A 27,401-nucleotide genomic window follows, 5' to 3' on the forward strand; every position below is an offset into this window, starting at 1 on the left:
TTGATTCAATAGTTTGGATTCATAAGTACATGATATTTTATGACTAGGTTCATTTGTTGGTTTAACTCGAATAAGTTAGAAATGACCTTCGCTTAGGCAAGCTCAAGCTTTAAAGTTTATATTATCGAGATTGATTATTTGGTGATCAGCTCGCCAAGTTTACGACTTAAAAAAACTTGATTCAAATCGACTAAAATGATATTGTTTTGACAAATATTAAAACAATGTTATTTTGACCAATTTTGGCTCAACCATAATATCGCTCCCAACCCAAACTCAAACTCGGTTTGGTATTGCAATCAAACTCAAACTGAACTAAAGCTTGACTCATTTCAACCTGAATCAAGCTCAAACTAGTTTAAAGAGAATTCATCAAACTTGAGTCTAAGTTCAAGTTCGACTTTTTTAAATTGAATCGAATATGAATCGACTCAAACTCGAATTTGACTCTGTTATATATATAAACACTTAGAGTTAGATTCGAACCGAGTTTGTTCAAGTTCAGACTCGATTCGAATGAGCCTGAAACGAGTAGCCCTTTATAAACTTGAGCCAACATTTTTGAGTTCTGGCTCAAGCTTGAGCTACTCCTCAAATTTGTGAATTAAAAATTTTGATATAAAATAATATCATTTTAACCAATATGTATTAAAATGACATCGTTTTAATAATGAACTAGTTAAAAGCTCGAGCTCGAAACGAGTTGAACTGAATTCAAATCTAGTTCAAGTTTAGTTTTTACGAGCTTAACGAGCTCGAATTTGAATTCTATTATATGCAAACCGAGCTAAGTTTGAGCTCGATTCGGTTCGAATCCAACCTTGTATGCGCTCCTAAAATCCCGAAGAATTACTTATGCAGTCCTTCATCCTTCATAAATAAAAATTAACTATTTTTAAATCAAAATATTAATAAGGGTACATTTGGGATTCCCCACCAAACTCACCATATAATCCCAATCGCCGCCCCTTAATTCAAAACAGTAACACCAGCAGCCTTGCCTGCGCAGCCCTCGACTTTCACCCGCACTGCGTCGAGGTCCTTCATACTCCTCCCCTTCACCGACGCCGCCGTCGAGTCTTCTCTAGGTACCTGGAATCCCTTCTGTTGTATTATTCCATTGATCTAGTTTGATGAAGCTCATAACAGATTTCATTCAACTCCTTCACGATCCACAGTTTTTTTTTTTTATGATTATTTATTTATTTTTATTGTATCAATATTACTTGTATTAATACGTTTGAACTAGCTTAGTTGTGGCTCTTGCCCAATAATTTTTTTGGTCTACTTTTTTCTCGTTGGAAGAGAAATTAGGGCTTTTGCGATAATTTTTTAACATATATGTTGGAAATATTCCAAATTTAGCAGGTTTTTATTTTTTAAGTTTAGGGATCATATACATTTTAGTATTATTATTGTGTATTTTATCTTTTGTAAAAATTTAATTTTTATCTCATTGGTTTTAACCTTTTGCTTAAACTCTTCATTGTAGCTTATCCTGGCGCAGAAGTGCAAGAATTGTTGAAATTCGTTCTTTTGGTCTGATATAGAAGAGGTTGAAACTAACTTCCTTTCAAAGTTTTCTTGAGAAAAATCCAAAATGGCCACCAGATTTACCGCTCGTCTCAGATCCCAACTTTTCAATACTCTCTGCCACAATCCCCAACTCGTCTTAACTCCGGCTGCCACCCTTATTAGATCTCAGCCAATATTTTCCTCCTTGTCTGATTTCCACCACCAAATCAATGGCTATAACTCATTACGATTCCTCTCCACTGCCCGTCGTCACCCGGCTCGGTCCAACAAGGTTGACATTGGAGCCCGAGCTCGACAACTACAGAACCGTCGTCTCTGGACCTATGCATTGACCTTCAGCTGTATCGCTGGGTTCATAGTAATTGTCCTCAACAATTTTCAAGATCAATTAGTCTTTTATGTAACTCCAACTGAAGCTCTTGAAAAATACCAAGCAAACCCGACAAAAACCAAGTTCAGGCTTGGCGGTTTAGTCCTTGAAGGCAGTGTGGCCCATCCGGCATCTTCTCCAGATATAGAATTTGTGATCACTGACTTAATTACTGATATATTAGTTAGGTATCAGGGCTCATTACCCGATTTGTTTAGAGAGGGTCATTCAGTGGTTGTAGAGGGTTTCGTCAAGCCATTTACGGAGGAGATAAAGAATTTGAAATCAAATAAGAATGTTTCAGAGAAGGCAAGAAACGGAGATTGTTATTTTGCAGCAATCGAAGTTCTGGCTAAGCATGATGAGAAGTATATGCCTCCAGAGGTTGCTGCAGCAATTGAGAAGAATAAGAAGATAATTGAGGAGCAGCAACAGGGAGTTAAAGAATCATAGATCCAAGGTATGATTTCATTGGCTTCAATTAATTGATATTTGATTTTTGAAGTACTCATACATGTATTATTTGGGAATAGAGTTATTGTAACTTAAAATATAATGCCCTTATGCATCTATACAGTTTTGGATGGTTGGGGACTCTGGTAGTTTTAGGTGAAGGAAGAGATTTCACTTGAGGGTTCTTTTTTTTTTCTTTTTTAAAGGTTGTAATGCCAGTCGTTGGTCTTTTTTGTCACTTTTTCATTCTTTTCCCCAATAATTTTGTGAGAATTCAGATTTACATTGTTACAGTGATGAGTAAATGCTATTTATGAGTAGCATTTGATTTTAAAATCTTATGTTGGAGGATATTTTGTTGTTTGAATGCAAACTCCATATTATTCTTCGTAAATGTAAAATTGTGAGGTCATATATATGTTTTTTACGTTTGCTAGTATTATTTCTATGTAGTGCGTTTATGGAATCAGTGTTTTTGTTCATTAATTAGTATTCAAACTAAAGTTTCAGGTGATGTAACTTCTTTGACTTAATCCTGAATTTTAGTTATTGTCATGACTTTTTGGTAGAAATATTCCACTATGTGGTGATTGATGTTGGTCTAAATGTTTAAATTTATTGTATGGCAAGTTTTATTTTTTTGTTAAGAATTTTGGCTTGAGAGTAAGCTTCTGTTACATGTGGCTACTGTTCATTATATGAAAATATGTGGTAAGGCATACTCTGTGAAGAGGAAGATTTAGGTACTGACATCTTCCCAGTTCATACTGTCTCTACCATCTTTTTACCCCATTTTATTCTTTTTAACAATTGATCCCAAAACCTTCCTTCAAAAGCTCTCCATAGGAATGAACAGTCATACAACCAATCAATAATAAATGAACATACAACTAATCAATAATAAAACTTCATGTCGGAACATGAAACAAGTATATTTTCTTAACATCTAACACTTAAACTCAACATTCTAATACTAAGCTTACAACAAATGAAAACTGAAATTTTATATCATATTACTATATTCCGATATAGCATCTGTTTCATGTATGCTCTATGCAACTTCACTTTCCTTTTTCCCTTTCCACGCTCTTAACTTAGCTAGGACCTATAAGTACCCTTTACACATCTCTTGAAATTGAATGCATAGAATCAGTCAAGGTCAGTAAAGTATCTTTTCAATTGATAAACTAATAATGCAACATTTGTAGCAGCCATTGACAAACCTGTTCACACCAAGCCAGTCCAATTGAACAAGAAAAATTACTTTTCCGCCATAATTCTGGGTTGTGACTGAACCAGTGGTGTTTTGTTAAGCTCATTAACATTTCATGTAAAGATGAAAAACTTCACTTGCTCAGCTCCAACAAATCTGAGCTTTCAATGCCAATGTGCAGGTCTAACATTCAAATCCATTTTGCTGAATGCAGACTTCATTTCTGAATGCAAACACATTGAACCCAACAGCGTAAACCTAAATTTCTTGTATACACATCCAAAACCACCCAAAGTTCAGGAAAATGAACACCTGGAAGAAGAGCCATTTTTCTGTAACTGGGGACATGGTAAAGGGAACACCTGATTGCTGAAACCTGAAACAAACTCACATTGCCATTTTGCAGATGGGGTTAAGCCTAACAGACTAATATTTTTCATGCAGATTTCTTCAAATTGTGCATCTTCAATGCCTAGTAGAACTGGGGCTTTTGTGGAATTTACACTGACAACATTGCTAATGTAAATACCCTTCACATTAGGAACAGCTTTGGGATCCCATCCATTGTCGGGATGGTCATTAGAGCCTCTACTGAACCTTATGGGTACCTTCACTTTGTCCATTGTTATATTGCTTATCGTGATATTTGCAATGTATCCCCCTCTACCTTTGTCAGTCTTTATACGCACGCCAGCTCCTGAATTCCAAACATTTAAATGATCTATGGTTATATTAAAAATCCCTCCAGACATCTCACTACCTATTCCAACGCCAGAGCAAGTTGGGGTAGTGCCTGAAACTCTCCTCACTATGATGTTTGAGCTTGGATGAGCCATGGCGATGCCATACTGGTCCCATCCGCTCTTTACCGCAACTAGATCATCCCCACTTTCTATATAACAATCTTCAATACACACATTGGAGCAAGAGTCTGTTTTAGAAAGTAAAGACAAGGAATATATATGTCAAAATAGGTTTAGTAAATATGAAGCTTGGATGTAACATAAAACAAAACACTACATAACGAAAAGAGGAACACATTAGTATACCTGGATCTATACCATCAGTATTTGGTGCATCAAGAGGAGCCAGGATTGTCATGCACCTAATAATAACATTACTGAAACAGGAAAAAAAAAAAAAGTTGTATTTTGGTGGTCCGATATAAGACATATTCGCGATGACAGATCAGTAGAAACAAAATGCACCCTAATCATGATTGCTAGTGTATATATGATGATTCTGTTTCACAAGTATCCTTTGTTGCTTCAATTCCATGGCAAGCGTTATTAAAGTCCCAAGGGTGGGGAAAGTTTAATCTTCAACATTAGCTCAGGGATGGGATATTATGACTCATATTTGGATAGAAAGAACTACATATTCAGCTTGTTTAATTATTATACTAAAAATTCTTAACTGGTCTAATGCGATAGCACTTTAGAGTAGCTTAACTCTGTCATGTTAGCAGACAGTACCTAAGATAATGAAATAATTAAAAACCATAAGTGAGGATTTGGAAAAATGCCGAACCTGCAGTAAACTGGATGGATAGTCCAGAAGGGAGAGTTAAGGAAGGTGAGATTTGAGATAAGAATGTTACGAGAGTTCTTCAGTTCTAGGAGGTGGCCTCTTGTGTGCTGCAATGTTCTGTTCCACCATAAGTCCCACCACATTTTCCCCTGACCATCGACCGTCCCATTCTGTCCTGCAGATGCCAAAAAAAAAAAAAAATCATATGCACTTGATAAACCAGTCAACTCGATCCATATCTATGGTTTACAAAAGGGTAAATAGAAAATGTATATGACATATTCTGGTTTTTTTTTTTTTTTTTTGTATGTGTATATATATATATATAAAGTTATGAAACTCTGACTTATCTAATGTAATAGTTGTGAATTTGGTCACTATATCTTAAGGTTTACGGTCTAATTAATCCAATAAATTCGGTTTTAGACACTAGTAAATAAAACTGTACATTTTTGGACATTAGAAAATAAATGACATTCATCATTCTGGAAGGGAACCGATTTCTAATTACAATTTTTGTCACCTAACGACTACGGAGCAAATTTTCAAACATATAATAATTTTCTTCATGCACAATTATTTTATGAGATCTTAACCTGTTGTTGGTTGAAGAAAAATAGGTCAATGAAGGAAATAAAAGATGAGAGGAAAGGAAAGAGAGTGTCCCATAAATGGGCAAGAGAGAGGCAGAAACTATAAAATCCACTAAAATTATTTATCAACGAGAGGAAGGGGAATTTCATTTCCTTCTGCATATCTTGGAAATCTTCAAAGAAACTAATATTGAAAGTATATTAAGGTTAGGGGTGTACAAAATTGATAAACTGAACCAGTTTGACCACTTTTTGAGCCAAACTAGTTTTTTGGTTTGACGAAAACTTTCAATTGAAATCAAATAGGTTGAAAAATTAATTGATTTTGAACCATATCAGTTTTTCAATTCAAAGGATACTTTAATTTAAAACCAAATTTGTTGAAAAATTAACTAACTTTGAACTGAACTAAAAATACCAATAACCAAACTAAATTTTTGGTTAATCACTTTCGAACTAAATTTTCATAAGAACCATGTTCCAAATTTGGAGTGGTCATATGGCTTTAGACTATACCTTTTTATCAAGTTTTCATAAATTATTCTAGAGTAGTGAATAAACAATAGAATAAGGTCATTCTTATTGAACGAGCAATTTGGCAAATTGAATTGGAATTCCAACATTTTCTTCGATTTGTATTTCTTTTTAACATTTAAAACCAATTTGATTCAATTAACTAGTGTTGAAATATCTATTGTAATATCATTTAAATAAGAAATACATCATGTAGAATAGAAATTCGAAGATATCTTATCTAAATTAGATAGATGTAGTTAATAGTTTTCTTAGATTAGTCAGATACATTTCCTAGAAAATGTTATTCTTTTCTTTAAATCAATATATCAAAATATTCTCTAATCATCTCTTTCCATATGGTATCAGAGCCTATATTAGACTTCTAAAATTTTTTTTCGACGATCCTAACTTGTTTTATGGCGATTCCAAGTCATTTTTCGGCTATTTTCTTTAACCATTGCGTTTTTATCCTTTTTCGGTAGTCATGCCTACACCATTGTGACTGGAACGACCTTGTTGACAAACCTTTAGAAAGAGTGTCACCATTCATCGTCGTATGCACCTCCAACATTGTTAGTTCTCTTGGTAGCCTTTGTTGCAAATCTCCTTCTCTAACGAGCATGCAACAACATCGCCTCTCTAAGTGGACTTAAAAGATACCAACAAGTCATTCTATAGTGACCCCACCATCATCGATCACTAAAATTTGTTGCACATGTTAGCCATTTCCTCCTTGGATCGTCTTCTTTGATCTATTTTTTTGGTATGCGTGACTCTACACCATCAGTATTATCATCTTCAGATAGCATTGATGCATCTTTTCTAGTTAGTCACGCTCCTATTTGTCATCGGTCGTCTCTATCATCATTAAAAAAGTCTGTTGGATTTTTCCTTTTCTTCGAACTGTGTTTGATTTGTTAACATCGTTTCCAGGTGTTTTTCAATAGCTTCCAATCAATTTTGATTGATTTCTCCATTGTGTTTTATCTAATATGGCTATTAAGAACTCCAAATCATGTAAACTTTTCCTTTCAATTCGCTCCTGATAATCACAACTGAGAAGTTAGTTGGCAATAGTAATTATGTTCCGTGGGTGGCCTTTATTGAACTATGGTGTATAGGACAAAGTATCGAAGACCATTTAACAACCAAAGTTGAGGACATAAAATCTGATAAAGCTACCTAGATTAGAACTGATGTTGCCTTATGCAGTATGTCATGGGATATGACTAACACCTAGCTTTAACCCATTTGTCAGGTCTATTGAACTTGTTTTGAAATATGAACTCAAGCCAAGCTCCTTTATGCCAATGACAACCAACAATTATACTTGGTAGTATCTAATCTAGTTCATCTAAAACAACAAGAAATAAACATGTTAGAATTTCTTAGACGAATGTCTTTTCTTAAAGTTGAATTCAACTCACTTCTTCCTGCCAATAAGTTGGTTGTAAAAGACTTGGACCACTGGGATAAATTCTTTATGATGTTGACTTTAGTTTTTCTTAGTCCTAACCTTGATTTTGTTCTGGATCAGATTTTGGCCAGTGTTGTTATACCATCCCTTGATGAGGTCTTTGCTCAATTACTTCGTATGTCATTTCTAGGTATTATAATAGGTTCCTCTAGTTATTTCAGCTTAGACACATCTGTTCTTGCCTCTCAAACTCAACATAGAGATCGTGTAGTTATTGCCATAAATGAGGTCATATCAGAGTAAAATGTTATAAACTACATGGTTGTCCTCCTTGGATAACCAATGTTATTTAGACAAACCTTCTTGATTCCTCTAACAATCAATCTCAACAACCTTTGACTCTTACAGGTGCTTTTGATCATATTTCTGGTAACCTTAATTTATTTTCCCAGTACAAACCCATAAACTCTTTGATGAATCTTAATATTAAGCTCTTACCTGGACAAAAGGAGCCCATTACAAACCTTAGGAGATATCGAAGGTTAGTTGGTAAACTCAATAATCTCACCAATACACAACCTAACCTTTCATTTTCAGTCAGTATTAGTCAGTTTCTCCTTCTCCATGTGACCATCATTAAGATGCGGTTATTCAGATTCTAGGTATATCAAGGGAACCTCAAAAAAAGGTTTACTCTATGAGAATATGGGTTATACACATGTTGTTGGATATTTAGATGCTGATTTGGCAAGTTCACTGTCAAACAGACAATCTACTTCTTGTATTGTGCATTTACTGAAGGAAATCTCATATCATAGAAAAGTAAAAAAAAAAAAATGTTGTGGTCAAATCAAGTGCAGAAGCAGAGTATCATGCTATGACCTTAATTATCTGAGAACTTGTCTGATTGAAGCAGTTAACTCAAGAGTTAAAGTTTGCAGATATATCACAAATTTCATTACTTTGTGACAACCAAAATGCATTTCACATTTCTTCTAACCCAATTTTTCATGAAGGACAAAGTACATAAAAATTGATGGTCATTTTATTCGTGAAAAGATTATGTCCAACAGCATTATCGCAAGTCATGTCAGTTCAAACGATCAACTTGTTGACATTCTTATTAAATCTCTCCAAGGTCCTCAAATTAATTATATTTGTAATATGTTTAGTGCATGTGACTTATATACTCCAATTTGAAAGGGAGTGCTAAAATATTTATTGTAATATCATGTAAATAGAGAATATATCATGTAGAATAGGAATTCAAAGATATTTTTTCCAAATTAGATAAACATAGTTAACAGTTTTCCTAAATTAGTCAGATACACTTCCAATATAATATTATTCTTTTCTTTAAATCAATATATCAAAATATTCTCTAATCATCTCTTTTCATAACTAGTTTACAAATACAATCAAATCAATAATTGAATTGAAAAACTAATTTGGCCAAAATCTTAACCAGGATCTGAACCATTTTTCGGTTATTCAATATTGGGTTTGTTCCATTTGGGGATTTTTTTTAACACATCTTATTTAAGTAAATAGTGATTCAATTTACTAGAATTTTGTTTTTTTGGTAAGTTAATAAAGACAGAATACCGAGTAAATCTTTTCTTCAGAATTAAGTTTCTGTCCACTACACCGTGAAAGGTAGATAAAAGCTATATCACATAAATATATCTTGTGCACAAAAACTTCATTTTTATTTTCCTCCGTTTTCACTTCTTCATGATTATGAAATGCATTATAAAACATTGTTTATGCAATCAAGAATAAAAAATTCAAAGCGAAAAAGAATCCATACCTGTAATGACAACATTGACAAGGCCATCTCCATGAATAAGGCTAATATGTCTTCCTCCTAATCTCTCTCTCCCTCTTCCATAAGACGGCAATGGCGCTATGATGGGCCATTCATCAGCCTCCTATTAAATTAATCAAAAACAAAAATGAGCAGGAATTACACTGTTACAGTCATAAAAAACATCGATTTTAGCTGTATATGATTCGTCTAATAAGATTGCTCCCCATCAAAATAAAGTCAATAATCATTCCTTGTCACAACAAATGAATTGAAAATTGTCATGTCCAGAAAAATTACGGCCAGCAGCAACCTGACTACTTTTTATTTTGTGGGTCCCTTTGATTGGCATTGCATAAAGAATCAGCACGAACACCATCTTTCTTTCTCCTTTCAAAGAAAAGGTAACAAAAGGACAAATGAGATTGAGATGTATGACTGGTCTACCTACCTTCCGACTCCCCAAATTAAACTAATACTGATCACAAACTATATGTCAAGCAACTGAATAACTCATCTTAACTTCCCCAATTCAAATTTTCATCTAAAACCCTTCTTGCTTTTAATTCTTAAACCATGATCCAAGCCAAGACACATAATCAAACGTTACACTTAAAACAAGCAAAAAAATATGAGAAACCCTGATTATAAAATTACAAAAAATAAAACCAAGAAGGAATGATTTTGATTACCGGAGAGCCCAAAATTACAGCACCCTTTTCAAGGAACAGCGTGAAATTACTGGTGAGATTGAAGCTTCCGGTAAGCCAAGTACCTGCCGGCACATTCAACTGGCTGCCTCCTTTATCTCCGAACCCTTGCATGTACCGTATCGCTCTCCGAAACGTTTCGGTATTCGACGTTTTCCCATCTCCAACACCTCCGAAATCCTTTAACGACATCACAACTTTCCTCATCGGCAACTGCCCCAAGAACCCGGAACACGTTTCCGGGTAAGCAAACCATTGATCGGACCCCGACGACCCTGAAAAAAGACTGACCCGGATGGGATTCACAGACTTTGTCGTAATTTGGAAAGAGAGAATTATCACCAAAGTCATAAGAAGAAGAAGAAACGGCGCCCATGAAGGGCTCCTAAACTTTCCCATAAAGGCATGCAAACTTAGTTTTTCCGACTCCATAATCTTCTCTTCACTTTGCATGCATAAAAAGATAATAAAAATTTGAAATTAAAACTTTCGAAATCAGTTTTCTGACACAAGAAAAAACTCGTTTTTTTCAGTTTTTGACACGTATAAATTATTTATGTTGAGAGGAAGAAAGAGATGTTTGTTTTGGTTGTGAGAATGAAACAGTGGTGTGCTACGTGAAGAAGAAGAATGAGGTGGGCAATGCGCAAACGGCGCAATCTAGCAACTTTTTTTTATTTTGAAGGAGTTGACGTGTGTCCGGTTCGGACATTACTAGGAAAGCTCCGATCCGGTTTGTCCGGTGCAGTGAAGGGCGTATGTTGTTTTTAGTCACTGAATGTTTGACGCGTGTCAGTGGTGGATTTATTTGGACACGCTGTTGGTAAGAATTGGTGGAGTAGGATTAGAAAACGTGGGGAGTGACGTAGAGGATAAATTGTTGGCATGAAGGAAAGTGAGCGTGTAGCGTGTTGGTGATCTCCACGAGACAGCGGCGGAAAGGAGCCGCCATTCACGGGACTCTTGAAAAATCCTCCCTTTTTTTTTCTATTTTAAAGGGGATATTTTTTATGTAAAATAATAAAATAATTTTAATTTTGTAAAAATTCATAAACATTAATTTTGTGATTAGTATCGTTTGTGTAAATATTATTTTATTATTAACATATTTATTTATATATATATATATATATATTTGTATATTTATTATCTCATCAATTTTGATTTATGGTCTTTTTATTATAGTTTAAAAAGACATATCAATACATGTGGGATGTATTGATGATTCCCACTATCCAACTTATGAAATAATTAAATATATATATATTTTATTTTAATGGTAAATTTAATTTCGTCATATATGTTTTATTTAATTCATTATTATTTGTTTTTAAAAATTTAACTTTAAATGTACTTGTCATGTCATGTAAGGAATCTTAAGAAAGAAAGAAAGAAAGTTGGGTTTTGCATTTCCAAACATGAAGAGGAATTTAATTTATTGAATGTGAAATGAAAGCTTTAAAGATTTTAATATCTGCAAATCTCTTGCTCGCTTAATGGCTTTTATTATTTTATATTTTGGAATGTGAAATTTTTTATGCAAGTTAAATTAACTGACAAACTTAATCTTCTGAATTCTTTCATTTTCTTGGAGCAGACTATTTCGGGCCAAGTCTAGAACTTTTGCCATCCATCTCGTTTTGTCCAAGTAAGGCTAAGTAAATCATAGCTTTAAAACAAGGATACCCTTTAAGTTTCGTCCAGGCATAGGTTCTAAAAAGTGACAACACTAGTTCAAAATTATTTCAACTCAAGAATTACCGATTGTTCCAGGTCACCTAACTCTACCCAGATCGCAAAAAATTACTTCAACTCAACAAAAGCGCTTGTATTATTTTATATCCCAATAATACACTCGCCAAAAAAGCAATATAAACCATGAAAATCAACCTAACCACCTATATTCAACCAGTTGTTAGGTATAAATAAATAGCTTGACGAGACAAAAAGCTTCTGTTAACTATGCAAGAATGGCCAAGAACGACATGAAAACATTGCTCTCTGTCTACCGGCAAATTGAATCAAAAAGTGACAAGTTAATATTTGCGTATCAGGTTATCATCAGTATATTTTAACTAAGAACATTATCAAAATAACATCCAAATAACTATCATACCAGCATTTATTTTCGGGGCACAAAACCATTCTATTTTCTTAAAAACAAAGGCCAGGGATGTCAACTTCCATTAATAGAAAACTAGATACACAGTGAGAAAGATACAAATATTTTCAGAGTTTTCCCTCTTCAGTTTCACCATTTCCAGAATACATTCGAACCACACTTGAATTTGTCCTTCCCTTCACACTCCAACTGCAGATCATCAGTGATAAATGGCACTTTCTGCATACAAAACAATTAATTATTTTATTTATCAAATCCAAATTAACCATCAAAACTAGTATATATCTAAATGAAATCTCAATATTAAATATGTTTGAGGCCAAAGATAATTATTCCTCCCTTCCAAACCTTTTGCTTGGCAAGATCTTGGCATCCAGTGAAGTTCTCAGGGAACTTGCAGGTTCCAAATTCAACTGTGTATGCTCTAGCAAAGTTTGCTCCACTTGTAGCCAGTCTCTTCTTGTCATTCAATTCCTGAAACAATAACACTTTTGTTAAGATAATATAAAATAACAACATTTTTATCCGCGGAAACAAGCAAGCAAGAAGCCAAACCTTGTTAACTTTACTCTTTTCAAGGTACTCTTCAATGACACCAGCATTTGCAGAAAAAGAAGAAGAAGCAACACTTGTCGTGAAAAGGGTAACTGCCAAAAACGCCATTGCAGCTTTCTTTGCTTCATTTCTTTTGGATTCTTTTGGCACAGGAGCCATTTGAGCCCTGATCACAGGCAGCTTGTTGAGTCCAGGAGAGGCCACAGAAGGTATTGAAGATATCTTTGCATTGAGCTCAGAGGATCCTGCAGAGCCTGAAATGGCATAGCTGCAGGTCAAGACACTGGAGTTCATGGCTGCCATTGATTCAGCAAAAATATGAAAACTGAAGAGAGATCAAAGACACAAATGGTCAAGGCTTAATGGCTGGTTTGGTTATGATGTGGAAGATATGATGAATGGGGACAAAAGATTGTGGACGGAGTGTGGATAAGGTGAGATTGCCTCACTCCTATTGGTAAACTTGGGCACTTAGAGGCTGAACCAAATGAAATATTTGTGTGGACAGCTTGAAATTTGGACCCACTTTGAAAGCCACTTACTCCGGACAGATTATATGCACAGATAAAAATTTTACGCATTTTTGTGAGTGAATGACGATGAATGAAGAAACTATTTTAACATAAAAATAATCCAATAATGTCTGCTTATAGTCCTAATAAATTTATATTATGACATCTTAATTAAAGAATTATTATTAGTCTTATTATTATTATTGACATTATTAATATAATATACAAACACTTGTAAGTAATGAGCCTTTCCTACATAATTCTAGAATTGGTTGTTAAAAAAATTAAGAAAATTGAATCAAATTCTTTAAAGAAGAAAAAATTTCATCGACATACGGAGAAGTTCTCAATTCACTCGGATTTTGAGAGAACATTTCCATGAAGAGCAAGTGAAAAAGCATAAAATTTTATTTTGGTCTCCAAAACAGAACCAAAAACAAGAACTTCACATTATGCTTCCAAATTTCGTATTTATGGAGCACAAATTCTGCAAAACAGTGAAGCAGATTTTCCCAGAAAAACTAACATATTTATGATACATTATAGCTGCCTATTCGATATGGTAAGATCACCTGATACAGCTAACATAGTTTCCTGAAAGGGATTATTTCATTTATGCTTGTAAGATCACCTGATAAGATCGCAACCTTTGAAATCCAAAAATATATATAACACCCTAGATTTAAAAAAAAAAAAAAACCTTAAAATATATTATAAATGAAAATCCAAGTAACAGTGTCAAAACCCCTCGTAGGGATTAATAAAATAAACCCTTTCTCAAAGAAATGCCTTCAATCTTCTCTGTAGAAATCCAATTATTCAACCCTGAAAAGTTCAAACAATACAAATCTGCATGCAAGACAATGATTATATTAGATATCATGTCAAGGTTAAAATGTACATATTTCTGTAGGTGCTTTCTCTGAAGCATGGTTATTATAGATATCTAAATGCTAAGAAAATTCTAGCTATACTCTTTTGATGGAATGGAAACATATTCAAGGTAAGAAGAAAAAGAATACCAGAAAGGCGTAATTGTTAAGGAACTTGGTGAAGAAAAGAAATGTATAATGCTCTTGACTGCTTTCAAAATTCTGAAGCAGAGCTTGACAGCTACCTTATTGGCAATTGCAACCGCACAAGAATTTTCCCAAAGATGAATGTGAAACAAACATGAATATCTAAACCTTTAGTCTCCTCAACTGCTTCCTTACACTTTCGACCATTCAAAAACCACACCATTCAACAGTATAGATTGGTGGTGGCAGGGTGTATACTAATTCTTGATAGAACATAAGATTTCGAGAAAAGATAAAACTCAACCAGGAAGAGAGTTAAGATGATATGCCGGCCACATAGAAATCAAATATAGTTGTAAAGCAGAAAACCTTGAATTTCAGAAGTCAAATTTATCCAAGAAGGAATTGTATATCTACCTACTCATGCAATCATCTTAGTCGAGACAGTCTTTTTCACTTTCGGTTCTTTTTACATGCAGTCGCATTCTTTGTACCAGCATCAGAAGCCAAGCGAAGAGACAGAGTAGATGATGGTATACCAGTAAATGTCCTGCCTTTCTTAGAAACCCATTTCAGAGGCAGATTACTTACAACAGTACCAATATTATTTGAACTACTCAGTTCAACCAGTTGTTTAATTTGATCAAGCATCTGGTGAGTCCAAGCCACAGATTGATCTAGAGCAACTGAGTCATCTATGGGTATTTTCGAAAGATTCATCAATATATCTTTCAATGACTGAAAAGACATGGAAGTTTTATATCCTCCATGGCTTGCACACATCATATTGACTTTGATAATATGCTTGCAAATGTTTCCTTGCATTGACCAAGCACAATCACAGAAAGCAAATTCCGAACCAGGATTCCACACAAGATGTGTCAGGCTGCTGTCTTTTTGGCTCAAGACCTTTGCAAAGAGACGGTCCTTATCATCCAAGGTAACAGCAGAATCTGGAATTTGCAATGCTCGGTGCCAAGATGTAGATGCAATATATTCCTCCTTAACATTTTGAAAAGAATCACTTTCATCTGCATACCGATCAAGCCAGTAGCTTGAATGCAACTCAGTCGTTAACTTGTGTACTAACCAATCAACTCTCTGGAGTGCACCTAGATGTGAATCATCAAATAGTTTGGCTTTCAGCTTCACATGATAAGCTTCTATGGCACCAGATGCCTCCTGGCTTGCCAATGGAAGAGTTTTCATTGTTGTAAGCCACATCTCTGTTACAAGGAAAGAGATAAATGAATATTTAGAGTTTTAAATGCAACAATGAGATAATTTCAAGATGCATTTATGCTTGGGTGTGTGCTTCTTTGTCAGTCCAAGAGAGAGATCTAACCGAGCTTAGGTACCCAAGATGCTTTGAAGTACCCAATAAATGCAGTTTGATCAACAAAATCCTGAGTTAATTCTTGCAAGGCAGCAAAAGGATCACGTCCATCCCATATGCTATAAAGTATATTTCCTAGTTGCTTGAAAATTTCCCGCTGAATTTCAATATTACTGCATTTTCTAACAATATTCCTAAGCCATGATCTACGAACACGCCACAAGGAAAAGGAGACAGGACAGCAAAAAATCTCCCTGGAAAAAGTAGTCAATATCAAGTATGAAAAACACAAATTTATGGTAAAACAATTTTAATTAAAATCAAAATCAAGAGAACAAGAATCTTGCCCTATGGGATCAATCTCAGCTGCTGCATCATCAATGAGAAATCCACTGATTTTCCATCCAATTTCAACACCCCGAGCACGATCAAGTAGAGCTTTCATCCATTTAGCCACATCAGGCTTTGCAGAGCTTCGTGTGATGACCCATGCAATGGGAAGTGCATGTTGTCTTGAATCAAAAACAAGAAGAGTGCACAAGGGGTACTGCCACGTAAAAAGGAAAAAACAATGGGAGGAAATATCAATTCAATTTCCAGAAGCTAGTCTAAACTGGCATCAATAAATTGCTTACCTTAAGTCGCTTTATGCCAAAGGTTGAATCAGCTGCCATGAGACTGCGATGACCAAATCGGATCATTTGTTGTAACTGCCATTCAGTTTGAATACCAAGAATGAAAGGATCTGTTTCTGACGAATCCTGATAAAAGAAAATAGACTTCTTATTGCGTTCAACCCACATTCGGATGCTAGCTTGATCATCTAGGTCCAACTCATGGGTAGACCGCCTAATTATCATCCCAAGTTTTTGGACATACTGAGAAGCAAGAGTGTTGACATTAGGGTTTGAACCACAATATCGCTGAATACCCTCAATATGTTTCTCTAACACACTCTCTTCAGGAATGCCAAGATAGATCATAGACATTGTTTGCTGTTGAATCTCATTACAGATATAAGGAATTTTCTTGGCCCCAGGGCCAATGGCATCTCTGTCAAGGGGCCCATGGCAGATAAAACCTGACTTGTTGACATGACGCCTGTCATTATATATAATGAGTGCAAGTGATGGACGAGCATAGAGCCTCTTCACTACAAAATGGCATGTACATCCCCGCATGGACTGAGGTCTGGCAGCACGATTTCTAGTGTTAAGTCGATATCTTCGACTAGGCAACACGCCACCACCTTCACCATAATTTTCAGGACCAAATGAACACCAATACCTTAAACATAATATAAATCAAGCCAATATCAGAACTAAGTACCCAATATAAGTATAACAACTGTATTCAGTAAATTAAAGGGGAGGGGGAGCCTTATTATACATATTTCTCTGAGCATATAACCCTAATTACTCACATGACCTATTCTCAAGGGAACTTGACAGCTAAAATTGGCAGATAAATTTCAAATGTGTTGTCATCCTCTACAAGGCTACCAAGTTCAGTCATAGAATTAATCTTGATCTGCCAAGTTTTAGTCATATAATTAATCTTGAAAGTTGGAGTGAAACACATAACTTAGACGTTGTCACGATATATAACTCTACTCTCTAAATTAATGAATGCCCCATATATTGAGCACTTTGGATTTAGAAATATGGGGAAATATTTAGGAGAAAAGAAACAAGTTCCCTTTATTAGTGTTTAAACCACATATTGAACACTTTTGAGTAGCTGTAACACATTATATGGAGATGTTATAATACAAACCACTCAGCGTGGTACAACAACACCAATAGTTTTTAATCCTAAAGCACAACAAAAGGAAAAAAAAATGAAAAAGTTAAAGAGTAAAACTACATATACAAACATTTCTTACTACCTTATCCATACAAATTGTTGTGGCAGCATGTGATTGGGTTATTTTAAAGTGAAAAAAAAAGTAAACAATATCATTCCCCAATCACATACTGTCATGTCAGTATGCATAAATAAGTTAATAAAAAATGTTTTTACATGTAGTTTTATTCAAAGGTTATGGTTCTAGATCATCAAATAAAGTTACTCAAATAAATGTATTGGCAATGTGTGATTAAGCAAATGTATAATGTCAATATATACATCAGTCAACCATTTTTTGTGGATTTTATAATCAAATAAGAGACTTACAGCCTATATTCCAAATACTCATCATTCTTGTACTCCTTCAAGCTGCCCTTTGCTCGTTTTCTTCCCCTCTCAATGTGAAAGCGTGTAGGGCATTCTACATTAGAGCACTCTCCAATTATAAATGAATCAACTTGTGAATAAGGAATGAGAGCTACATCATCATGATGCTCAGCTGTGCCAAACTTCGTCCAACTCAAATCAACAGCAGAGAAATCCTCTTCAGGTGGATCCTGAATTGGAATGTCCACAATGGATTCAACTATATCCATCAGCTATTCCTCAATTTATTGATTATTCTATTCAAAACCCATATCTGCAAAATAAGCACACAAATTACCAAAAATATTTTTCTCCTCAATAAATAAAATTAAAGAAATATATTAACATAAGATCAACTACAAAACTATAAATAAAAATTCCAAACCTGACAAACTATCAGAATACAGCATTCAGAAACAACCCTACAATTCTACTTCAAAAAATCATACAAATTTACAAGTTCAGATAATGCCCAAAGAAAAAAAGCCTATATGTAGCACTTAACAAAGTCAGTTTTTTAAGACAAAAGTACTTAAGAATACAAATTACCAAATATATCTACAAAAATAAGAATACAAATTACCATATCCGCAAAAATAAGTACACAAATTCATAGTTGTCAAAGGCACGCCTAGGCGAGGCTGTATCAAATCAAGGTGACCAACGGTTCAAAGGCAATCGCCTTTAGTGATTTTTTAGTGCCTTTGAAGAAGCTTTAGGCACTGAAAAAGTGCACTTTATTATCGGCACTGAGGGTTATCGGCAAATTCTAACAGTTTCTGGCACAATTTCAGGCTCTATGGCAGGTTTTGGGCAATTTTTAGCTAGATATAAGAGTTATTGGCAATTTTTTAGGTCTCTAGTGAAATTTAAGGTCGTCGAAGAGATCACCAAGAAGTTCCAAGGTTGTCGGAGAGATCACCAAAAAGTTCTAAAGTCGTCGAGAGGTTATCGATGAGTTCTAAGGTTATCAAGAGATTGTCGGTGAGTTGTAAGGCTACCAAAGAGGTTGTTGGAGAGACTTAAGACCGTCAGACTGGTTCACTAATCCTTCATAGATTGTTGCCAAAGCAGTCTAGGCGTGACAACCAATTGTTGATCTTTTCTAAGACTGCTGATGAAGTTACTATTGATATGGTAACAAATTATTATAAATTTAATGAAAATTGGAAAAATTTTAATGGAATTTTTTACTTGCCTTAGGTAAAAAAGCATTGCCTTCACCTCATTTTTTTGGCCTAAGAAATAGGATCCTTTATTGCCTTTTGGCGTTTTTCGCCTTTGACAACTATGACAAATTACCAAAAATATTTGTCTCTTCAATATAAAAACATCAAAGAAATATATGAACATAAGAGAACTTACAAAGCTATAAAAAAATTCTAAATCTAATAAACTATCAAAATACAGCATTTAGAAACCACCCTTCTATTCTACTTCAAAAAATCATACAAATTTACAAGTTCAAATAATGCACAAAGAGCGAAAGCCTATATGTAACACTTAGCAAATTCACTTTTCTTTTTAAGAAAAAAGTAATTAAGAATAACCCAAAAAATACAATAACTAAACCCTTTCAAGCGTACAGAAACAGCCCTGAAACCCTGCTTCAAAAATATCCAGCAAATTTACAACTTAAAATAATGCACTAAAGCCAAACGGATAACACTTAACAAACTCACTATTTTGAAGAGAATGACTAATTCAGGAATAACCCAGAAAATACCAAGCTTCTACAACTTTACAAAAACAACACTGAGCCAAGTTCAAATAATGCACAAAGAGCTACAGAAAAAAATCAACACTTAACAAATTCAATGGTTCTACGAAAGAACTAATTCAAACAACCACTTAACAAACGCTTAAAGAACCTTCTAAATCTAATAAACTATCAGAATACAGCATTCAGAAACCACCCTTCTATTCTACTTCAAAAAATAATACAAATTTACAAGTTCAAATAATGCACAAAGAGAAGAAGCCTATACGTATCACTTAACAAATTCACTTTTCTTTTTAAGAAAAAAGTAATTAAGAATAACCCAAAAAATACAATAACTAAACCCTTTCAAGCGTACAGAAACAGCCCTGTAACCCTGCTTCAAAAATATCCAGCAAATTTACAACTTAAAATAATGCACTAAAGCCAAACGGATAACACTTAACAAACTCACTATTTTCAAGAGAATGACTAATTCAGGAATAACCCAGAAAATACTAAGCTTCTACAACTTTACAAAAACAACACTGAGCCAAGTTCAAATAATGCACAAAGAGCTACAGAAAAAAGATCAACGCTTAACAAATTCAATGGTTCTACGAAAGAACTAATTCAAACAACCACTTAACTAACGCTTGCAGAACCGGAACTTGCAATAACTCAAAAAATATTAAACCTTGAACAAGGAGTTTAAGAGGCAACATCCAAATTCATATCTTGAAGGTTTTAAACAACAAAACTCAGTCAAAATACTCAATTACAAACAAAATAAACAGCCCTGTTTCTTTAAAGACCGTTTAGAAGAAAAGAAGAATAAACAGGACCTTAAAAGGATAAGGAAATGATGTGAAGTGCTACTCCCGGAGCACTGGTAGCGCTACTTGAAAGGCCAAAATGGTTTTGCAGTAAACTGGGGCGGGTCCGATTCGTACTTTAGTTGGTGGTTTTGAATAGAGAAACTGGTTAGGCTTAGGGTTTGAACCTCTTTTTAACAAATAAATCGGGACGGTATATGAAAGGGTAAAATAGTCATTCTGTTATTTTTATTTATTATGTGATAACTTACTAAGGTTTTAATTTTATCATATGAAAATATTGTTGATATATGTCTTTTTTTCATTTTTTTAATTATAATGTAACCATAAATTTCATTATATGTGGATCTTATAAAGGAAATTAAGTAAATGGTTATCTTGCCCCTCTTTAAACAAAAATATCCACTTTTCCTATTTCTAAATAAAAATATTCACTTTTCCTATCCCTAAGCAAAAAATATTCTAAATTTTTTTTAAAATATCAAAACTACTTTTTATCACTTTTGTATAAACCTCTCACTTACATACATCTCTCATATCATTCAAATACTTACTTTCACTCTCATTTTTACTCAATATTTGATATTGCGGGTTTGTTCGAAAGAAAAAAATTCGTATTTTTTAATTCAAATCGATAGAAATTAATTCATAAGAAAAAGATATTTATACGAATCTTAACTCAAAACTTAATTTTATTTGTTAAATCTAATTTATATGTTATATAAAGGGGTATTTGGATATTTGATATTAATTTAGGGGTTAAACAAAATATTTAAAAAATATGGGGGTGTTTTAATATTAAATAAAATATTAAGGTTTTAAATGAAATATTAGAAATAAATAGATGCATTTCGATATAAGATAACACATGAAGGTGTTAAATGAAATGTTAGATAATTATAGGGGGTTAAAAAATGTAAAAAATTATAGAAGGTATTTTGATATTAAACATTGTAAGACAATTTTAAATGAAATATTAAGAGTAAATAAATACATTTCGATATAACATAACATATGAAAGTGTTAAATAAAATATTAAATAATTATAGAGGTTAAAAAAAGTTAAAAAAATATTAAGGGCATTTTGATATTAAACATTGTAAGGAGGGTTTGAATGAAATATTAGTAATAGATAGATGCATTTCGATACAAGACAACATATGAGGGTGTTAAATGAAATTTTAGATAATTATAGGGGGTTAAAAAATATTAGAAAAATATGAAAACATTTTGATATTAAACATTGTAAGACGGTTTTAAATGAAATGTTAAAAATAGATAGAGATATTTTAGAAAATTAGAGATGACATATATATCAATAAATGGTTATTATGAATTTTTTTCTTATAAATGTTTAATTTTTCCTCAAAATTTTTCATTGTAAGATTGATAATTAAAATGGCTAGTTATGTTTCTGTTCATTTTCAAAGAGAATTGATCCAACGTTATGAGAACACAATGAAGTATGTCGGAGGTTGTAAAAAATTGGTTAAAATTCCTTGTAGAACAATATTTGAGAGATTTATCCAATTCTTGAGTGAATATTGTGGTATTGATCTAATCAAAAACTACATTCAACTAAGAAGAATTGAACTCAACCGCCCTATAAAGATCGAAATCGATGAAGATGTCTAAGGCCTTATTAACATGTCTCAATACTTTAAAGAATGTATTCTTATTTTTGTTATATATACCTGATCAAAGGACAAGAATAAGAAGAAGTGGTGAAGTAAAAAAAAAAAATCTGATTGGGAAAACTTGATTGATTTCAATAATGATACATTCTATATTGCTAATAAATGAGCTCATGGAGACAAAACAAAAGGTTCCCGATTGAGATAACTTTGATGAGAATGAGATGACTAATATTCCTCTTGATGAGGCAGAGTCAGAGAATATGTCATCCGTTACCTATGATATAAATAATTTACAATTTGAAATCTTATTATAGTGCAAAAATTATTCAGGACCATCTTTTGACAATATCCCTACTAATCTATTTTAGTGGCTTTCCGATTTTCCTCCACAACCTTCAACATTATCAAGTGGTACAGGATCAATCTAAGAAAGGAATGTTGTAAAACTTGGTGACATTTTTTAGACAAAAAATACTTAAAAGATGTTATGGACCAATTTACCCTAGAGAAAGGATTTCAATACAAAGTGCTTAAGTTTGACACAAGGCGATGGAAGATTAAGTGTTATGATGAAAAATGTCAATGATATTTAACAGGAAGCATAGTCAAATCCAGTCAAGTCTTTCAAATTGATAAAATGAATCTAACCCACAAATATTCAGTTGATTAGATAATATCACATCACAGATAAGTTGGGGCTTAGGTTTTAAGTTAATTAATGAGGTTAGAGTTTGTGTTGATTGATCGAATTTATCTACCTAAATAGATCATTATCGACTAGGGATAGCAATGGGGAGGGGCGAGGAAGGGATATCAATCCCCGTCTCTGTCCCCGTAGGGGATATCAATCCCCGTCCCCATTACAGGGATAACAAATAATCCCCGTCCCTTCCCCGCGAAGGAAAATCCCTTCCCCATCCCTTCCTCTTCCTCGCAGAGAAAAATCCCCTCCTTATCCCCTCCCCGTCCTCGCGGGGAAAAATCCTCTCCCCATACCCAAGTCAATAAATTTTAATTTCTCAATATTTTATGAATATACACTCTTCAATGATGCATTATTAATAATTCTAATAATTAATAAATAAATTTTACGAAACTACAAAAGAGTATCTTTTTTATTAGAATGAAATTAATTAAACAAAAATATATCGAAGAGATCTCACAACTTCTGTATAATGTTCCACCTTTTATAGAAAATATTTAAATCTTTCAAACACATTTTCCTGTAATATAAAATAAAAGATGTATAATTAAATGTCCAAATCATTGCTTCATACATTGACATTGTCAATTCCATCACACTATGAAGTTTGAAGAAATAAGAAAACAATTAGACAATATCTACCAGTAGCACTTTTAATGCGTTGAAAATCATCATACTCAAAGACATCACCATTAGCAATAACTGGAATAGACAATGCTGCTACAACATCAGCAATCTCACTCCACTTAGCTGGATCCCTTGGCCTATCTGCTACTTTTCTGCAAAAATTTTCAAGAAAAATACATGTCACAACTGAAAAATCTAACAATATGCAATAATCAATCTCTTCATTAGTAGTTCTTCTTGTTGATGTCATCATTAATTCTTCATGTTGATACAAAGCAATATTTTAAAAACTAACCTACAATAATCAATTTTAAAAGCAACTTAATAGGAAATACTAACGAATTTGTAATTAAAAATATTAAACTAATTAAAATATACTAGAAAATCGAAATCCACTTACATGCCAAACATTAAGGTTGGACAGTGAAACTCAAATCCATGTCATCAATTATCAACTACAACACATAAAAAAATAGGTAATAAATACTTGCAATATATTAAAAACCAATATTTTAGAGATTAATAAAAAATAGTTACTATCTTCTGAATCATTATTATCGTAGATTGTCGAACAAGACTCTTCACCTTTCAAGAAAATAAAAAAAATTGAAGACAAAATCTAATAATTATTAACTTTAAATTAAAGTTGATAAAAATTCATTTTATTACCTTTTAGGTCAACCCATAACCAATTTTGAGAATACATCAATGCCTCCAATGTACTTGAATGAAGTCTATTGCGATGTGGACTTATTACCTTTCCAGCAGTGCTAAAAACAGACTCAGAAGCAATAGTAGAGACTGGAATAGCAAGAATATCTCAAGCAATCCTCTGCAAGGTTGGATATTTAGGCCCATTTAACTTCCACCAAGTTAATATATCAAAGTCTGGACTCCTAGGTAGAAGTTGCTCCTCTAAATAACATTCCTATTTTGACTTTCTCAAGATATTACTTGATTCTTGTTCAATAAACATATCAAAATCTGTTAGATACTTTTCATCACCACAAAAACTAGATTGGGAAGAAGATAAAGCAAACAAAGTTTGACTTGTACTACTTCCATGCTCCGGTTGATATTCATAAAGCAAATCATAACAATACTGTTGAATTCTAATTATTTCATCTTTGCTATCATTTCCATATATCAAAGGAAAGAAATAATCTAACAATTTCATTTTGAATCTAGGGTCTAAAACAATGGCCACCCCTATAATACCATGAATCACACTCCAATACTTATTAAAATTTTCAATCATTTATGCAGCCATCTTCTTTATCATGACATTCTCACCCATAAGTCATTTTGTCAAATGAATTTTGATTTGATAAATTTTAGGAAAATATTCATTTGTAGTTGGAAATTTAGTACCAGAAAATAATAGTGACATTGTAAAATATTTCTAATTTCCCACAAATATCTTGTGTCAAGTCCCATTCTTTCTCCGTTGGTAAACATTTATATTGTGGCTCACGAAGCTTTAACTGACAAAAAACTTCTTTGTAAATTAAAACAGTATTAAGCATAAGATAAGTTGAGTTCCAACGAGTCTTACAATCAAGAGACAACTTCTTTGTATTTTGAATGCCCAATTGATTGACTGTTTCATCAAATTTTTGCTCCATTTTAGGTGATGCTCTCCAAAAGGAAACACTCTCTCGAATCTTTGCAATTTCATCACTAGTGACAGACAAACCATCTTGAATAATTAAATTGAGAATGTGAGCACAACCACGCATATGAAACAATGAACCATAAAACATAAGTGATAAACGTGGCAATTTATTCAAGATATCATCAATAATTGCATCATTAGTGGAACAATTGTCCACAATTAATGTGGATAACTTTCTATCAATATTCCACTCATAAAAACAATCGACCAATACCTCAGAAATCACATCTTTTGTATGTGGGGCAGGAATATAAACAAACATACAATTCAAATAGAAAATTTGTTTACTAAATACATACATACATACATACATACATACATACATACATACATACATACATACATACATACATACATACATACATACATACATACATACATATATATATATATATATATATATATATATATATATATATATATATATATATATATATATATATATATTAAAAGACATTAAACATAAAAAAAAAATACCTTAGAAGTCTATTTTGTAACTCCCATTTGTTATCGATAAAGTGGATTGTAATAGTCATGTACCTTTTGTTTTGGTTGCTTGCAGTCCACAAATCATAAGTGATTGCAATTCTCCCTAAATTTTTGTTAAACAATTTCATTGTCTTGCCCTTTTCAACATCATAAATGTTTATTATGTCCTTCTTAATAATGTTTCTAGAGACTATCTTGAACAAATGTTGAATGGTGTTACAAAATCTCCTAAACCCACAATGATCTACTATGCTTAAAGGATATTCATGCAATATATTCATATTTGCAAAATCTTTTCTACATGCCTTTTGATCAAATTGATAAGTGGATAATGTCAATTTATTATTCTCTCTATGGGATCTCACAAGCAACTTCTGTGATATATCCTGGTATTTTCTCTTTGAACAAATTTTATGATGATCATGTAAATGTCTAGTGTCATTTTTTCCCCCACTAACCAATTATTTGTGGCAATAGTTATACTCTGCTTTGTCTTTTCCATAAACCTTTACTTTCTTGAAATGTTGTCGTATAATCGATTTACACCTTCCAGTAAGATCAGTAACAAGAGAGTTGTCAGGTGCATTTTGAATAGGGCTTGAACAAGGACTATCCAACTCCTGACTTGATTTATTAATTTCATCAATGGGCAATTGCATCTGATTACTTCCTATTGAAGTTGCAGTATGAGGACCACTTTCAGAAGATGTTAGTTTTTTAAAGGATTGAGAATTTTGCATGTTAACATCTTCAATGTTTTTTCTTTTATTAACCAAAGAGTTTTCAACAGACATTTCTATTAAATAGTCCAAAATTTAAACTATAAATTAATATAGAACATAAATATTAAAACCAATAATGTGAATCACAATCAATAAACTTTACTTATACTAAAACTAAGTTAAAAAAATTTGGGTAAAAAACAAGCACTTAAATAAGAATAATTATAACACATAAGTCACTTAAACAGAATGTGGATGTTTCACAAAATTCTTGTAAAGGACAATTGAAATTTGAACAAAATTATTGATTTATGATACAGTACAAAAGTATGCAACTCTTTCTGCCACACTTTCCAACAATTTCTTGAGAGAATGTTTTTTCCATACTAATCTTTTTCCACCCTTGAAGTGTAACAGTCAATTTTCTCACCCATTTTCCAATTTTGTTAGTAAAATCTGTCAATTTCTATGATAAACTTATCGTAAAGATGAGATTATCATTTAGTGGCTCACTTTAAATTTTTTACTTTAATGTGAAAAAGATACAATTACTTGTATATCCTTTATTTAAAATTATCAATGTCTTTCTTAGAGCAATGTTTAAAAAATGACTACCCTGAATGATTTTTCACTCAATTGAATAAAACCCACCTCATTACAATTAAAACTAACAGTAATAGCTATTATTGTTTGGCTTTGTATCAGGGTAACTTGTCATCAGAACTTCACTTTTCCTCTCCTATTTTTGCCCTTTTAAATTTTTATGCTCCTGATATCTTACAAGTGGATTTAATGCACATCAAACAATTAACTGCTCCACTGTTAAAAGTTGAAATGTTTACACGGGTAACATATAATATAAAGGAATTGTAAGCATAATTAGATAAAATAAAAACAAAATCCAGCAAGCAAAAAACCAAAGCAGCTGAAAAAAATATAGATTACACAACAATTAGAGCTTCTATTACACACCAAGGAAATTTTTTCTTTTCCAAGAACAATTTCTATGTGGCACCCAGGAAACTATATAAATTATTCTTTTATTAGGAAAAAAAATGTTGAAGGAAATATATTTATATCAAAAGTCCTTTCATGCTAATGCAATCATGG

General features: G+C 33.0%; 4 protein-coding genes across 7 annotated transcripts; 1 reads left to right on the forward strand and 3 right to left on the reverse strand.

Moving 5' to 3' along the window:
• Positions 1 to 943: 943 nt before the first annotated feature.
• On the forward strand, positions 944 to 4,107 carry LOC123199754 (cytochrome c-type biogenesis protein CcmE homolog, mitochondrial-like). 2 transcript variants are annotated; one of them, XM_044614806.1, is made up of 3 exons: positions 944 to 1,088; positions 1,493 to 2,366; positions 4,017 to 4,107. In XM_044614806.1, exon 2 carries the CDS (start codon positions 1,601 to 1,603, stop codon positions 2,357 to 2,359), a length of 759 nt encoding a protein of 252 aa, XP_044470741.1. In that variant the 5' UTR covers positions 944 to 1,088; positions 1,493 to 1,600; the 3' UTR covers positions 2,360 to 2,366; positions 4,017 to 4,107. The 2 variants fall into 2 exon arrangements, with proteins under 2 accessions (XP_044470741.1, XP_044470740.1); XM_044614805.1 differs by lacking the exon at positions 4,017 to 4,107 and having other exon boundaries at positions 1,493 to 2,695.
• LOC123199753 (probable polygalacturonase) lies at positions 3,219 to 10,738 on the reverse strand. Its single transcript, XM_044614804.1, has 5 exons — positions 10,128 to 10,738; positions 9,439 to 9,559; positions 5,103 to 5,277; positions 4,622 to 4,692; positions 3,219 to 4,503 (listed from the first exon to the last, which is right to left on the reverse strand). The coding sequence occupies exons 1-5, from the start codon at positions 10,596 to 10,598 to the stop codon at positions 3,869 to 3,871; spliced, it is 1,473 nt and encodes a 490-aa protein (XP_044470739.1). The 5' UTR covers positions 10,599 to 10,738; the 3' UTR covers positions 3,219 to 3,868.
• A 1,500-nt stretch (positions 10,739 to 12,238) lies between these two features.
• Positions 12,239 to 13,286, reverse strand: LOC123199352 (photosystem I reaction center subunit N, chloroplastic-like). Its single transcript, XM_044614316.1, has 3 exons — positions 12,823 to 13,286; positions 12,616 to 12,741; positions 12,239 to 12,486 (listed from the first exon to the last, which is right to left on the reverse strand). Exons 1-3 carry the CDS (start codon positions 13,123 to 13,125, stop codon positions 12,397 to 12,399), a joined length of 519 nt encoding a protein of 172 aa, XP_044470251.1. The 5' UTR covers positions 13,126 to 13,286; the 3' UTR covers positions 12,239 to 12,396.
• A 466-nt stretch (positions 13,287 to 13,752) lies between these two features.
• On the reverse strand, positions 13,753 to 20,576 carry LOC123199351. Of its 3 annotated transcripts, none has more exons than XM_044614315.1 (7): positions 20,448 to 20,576; positions 17,865 to 18,177; positions 16,325 to 16,976; positions 16,037 to 16,236; positions 15,699 to 15,943; positions 14,771 to 15,579; positions 13,753 to 14,183 (listed from the first exon to the last, which is right to left on the reverse strand). In XM_044614315.1, exons 2-6 carry the CDS (start codon positions 18,131 to 18,133, stop codon positions 14,807 to 14,809), a joined length of 2,139 nt encoding a protein of 712 aa, XP_044470250.1. In that variant the 5' UTR covers positions 18,134 to 18,177; positions 20,448 to 20,576; the 3' UTR covers positions 13,753 to 14,183; positions 14,771 to 14,806. The 3 variants fall into 3 exon arrangements, 2 of the variants coding, with proteins under 2 accessions (XP_044470250.1, XP_044470249.1); XR_006498331.1 differs by having other exon boundaries at positions 14,357 to 15,579; XM_044614314.1 differs by lacking the exon at positions 13,753 to 14,183 and having other exon boundaries at positions 14,185 to 15,579.
• Between the last annotated feature and the right edge of the window lie 6,825 nt (positions 20,577 to 27,401).

This window comes from Mangifera indica, chromosome 16, assembly GCF_011075055.1.
Source record: "Mangifera indica cultivar Alphonso chromosome 16, CATAS_Mindica_2.1, whole genome shotgun sequence".
Lineage (NCBI taxonomy): Eukaryota > Viridiplantae > Streptophyta > Magnoliopsida > Sapindales > Anacardiaceae > Mangifera > Mangifera indica.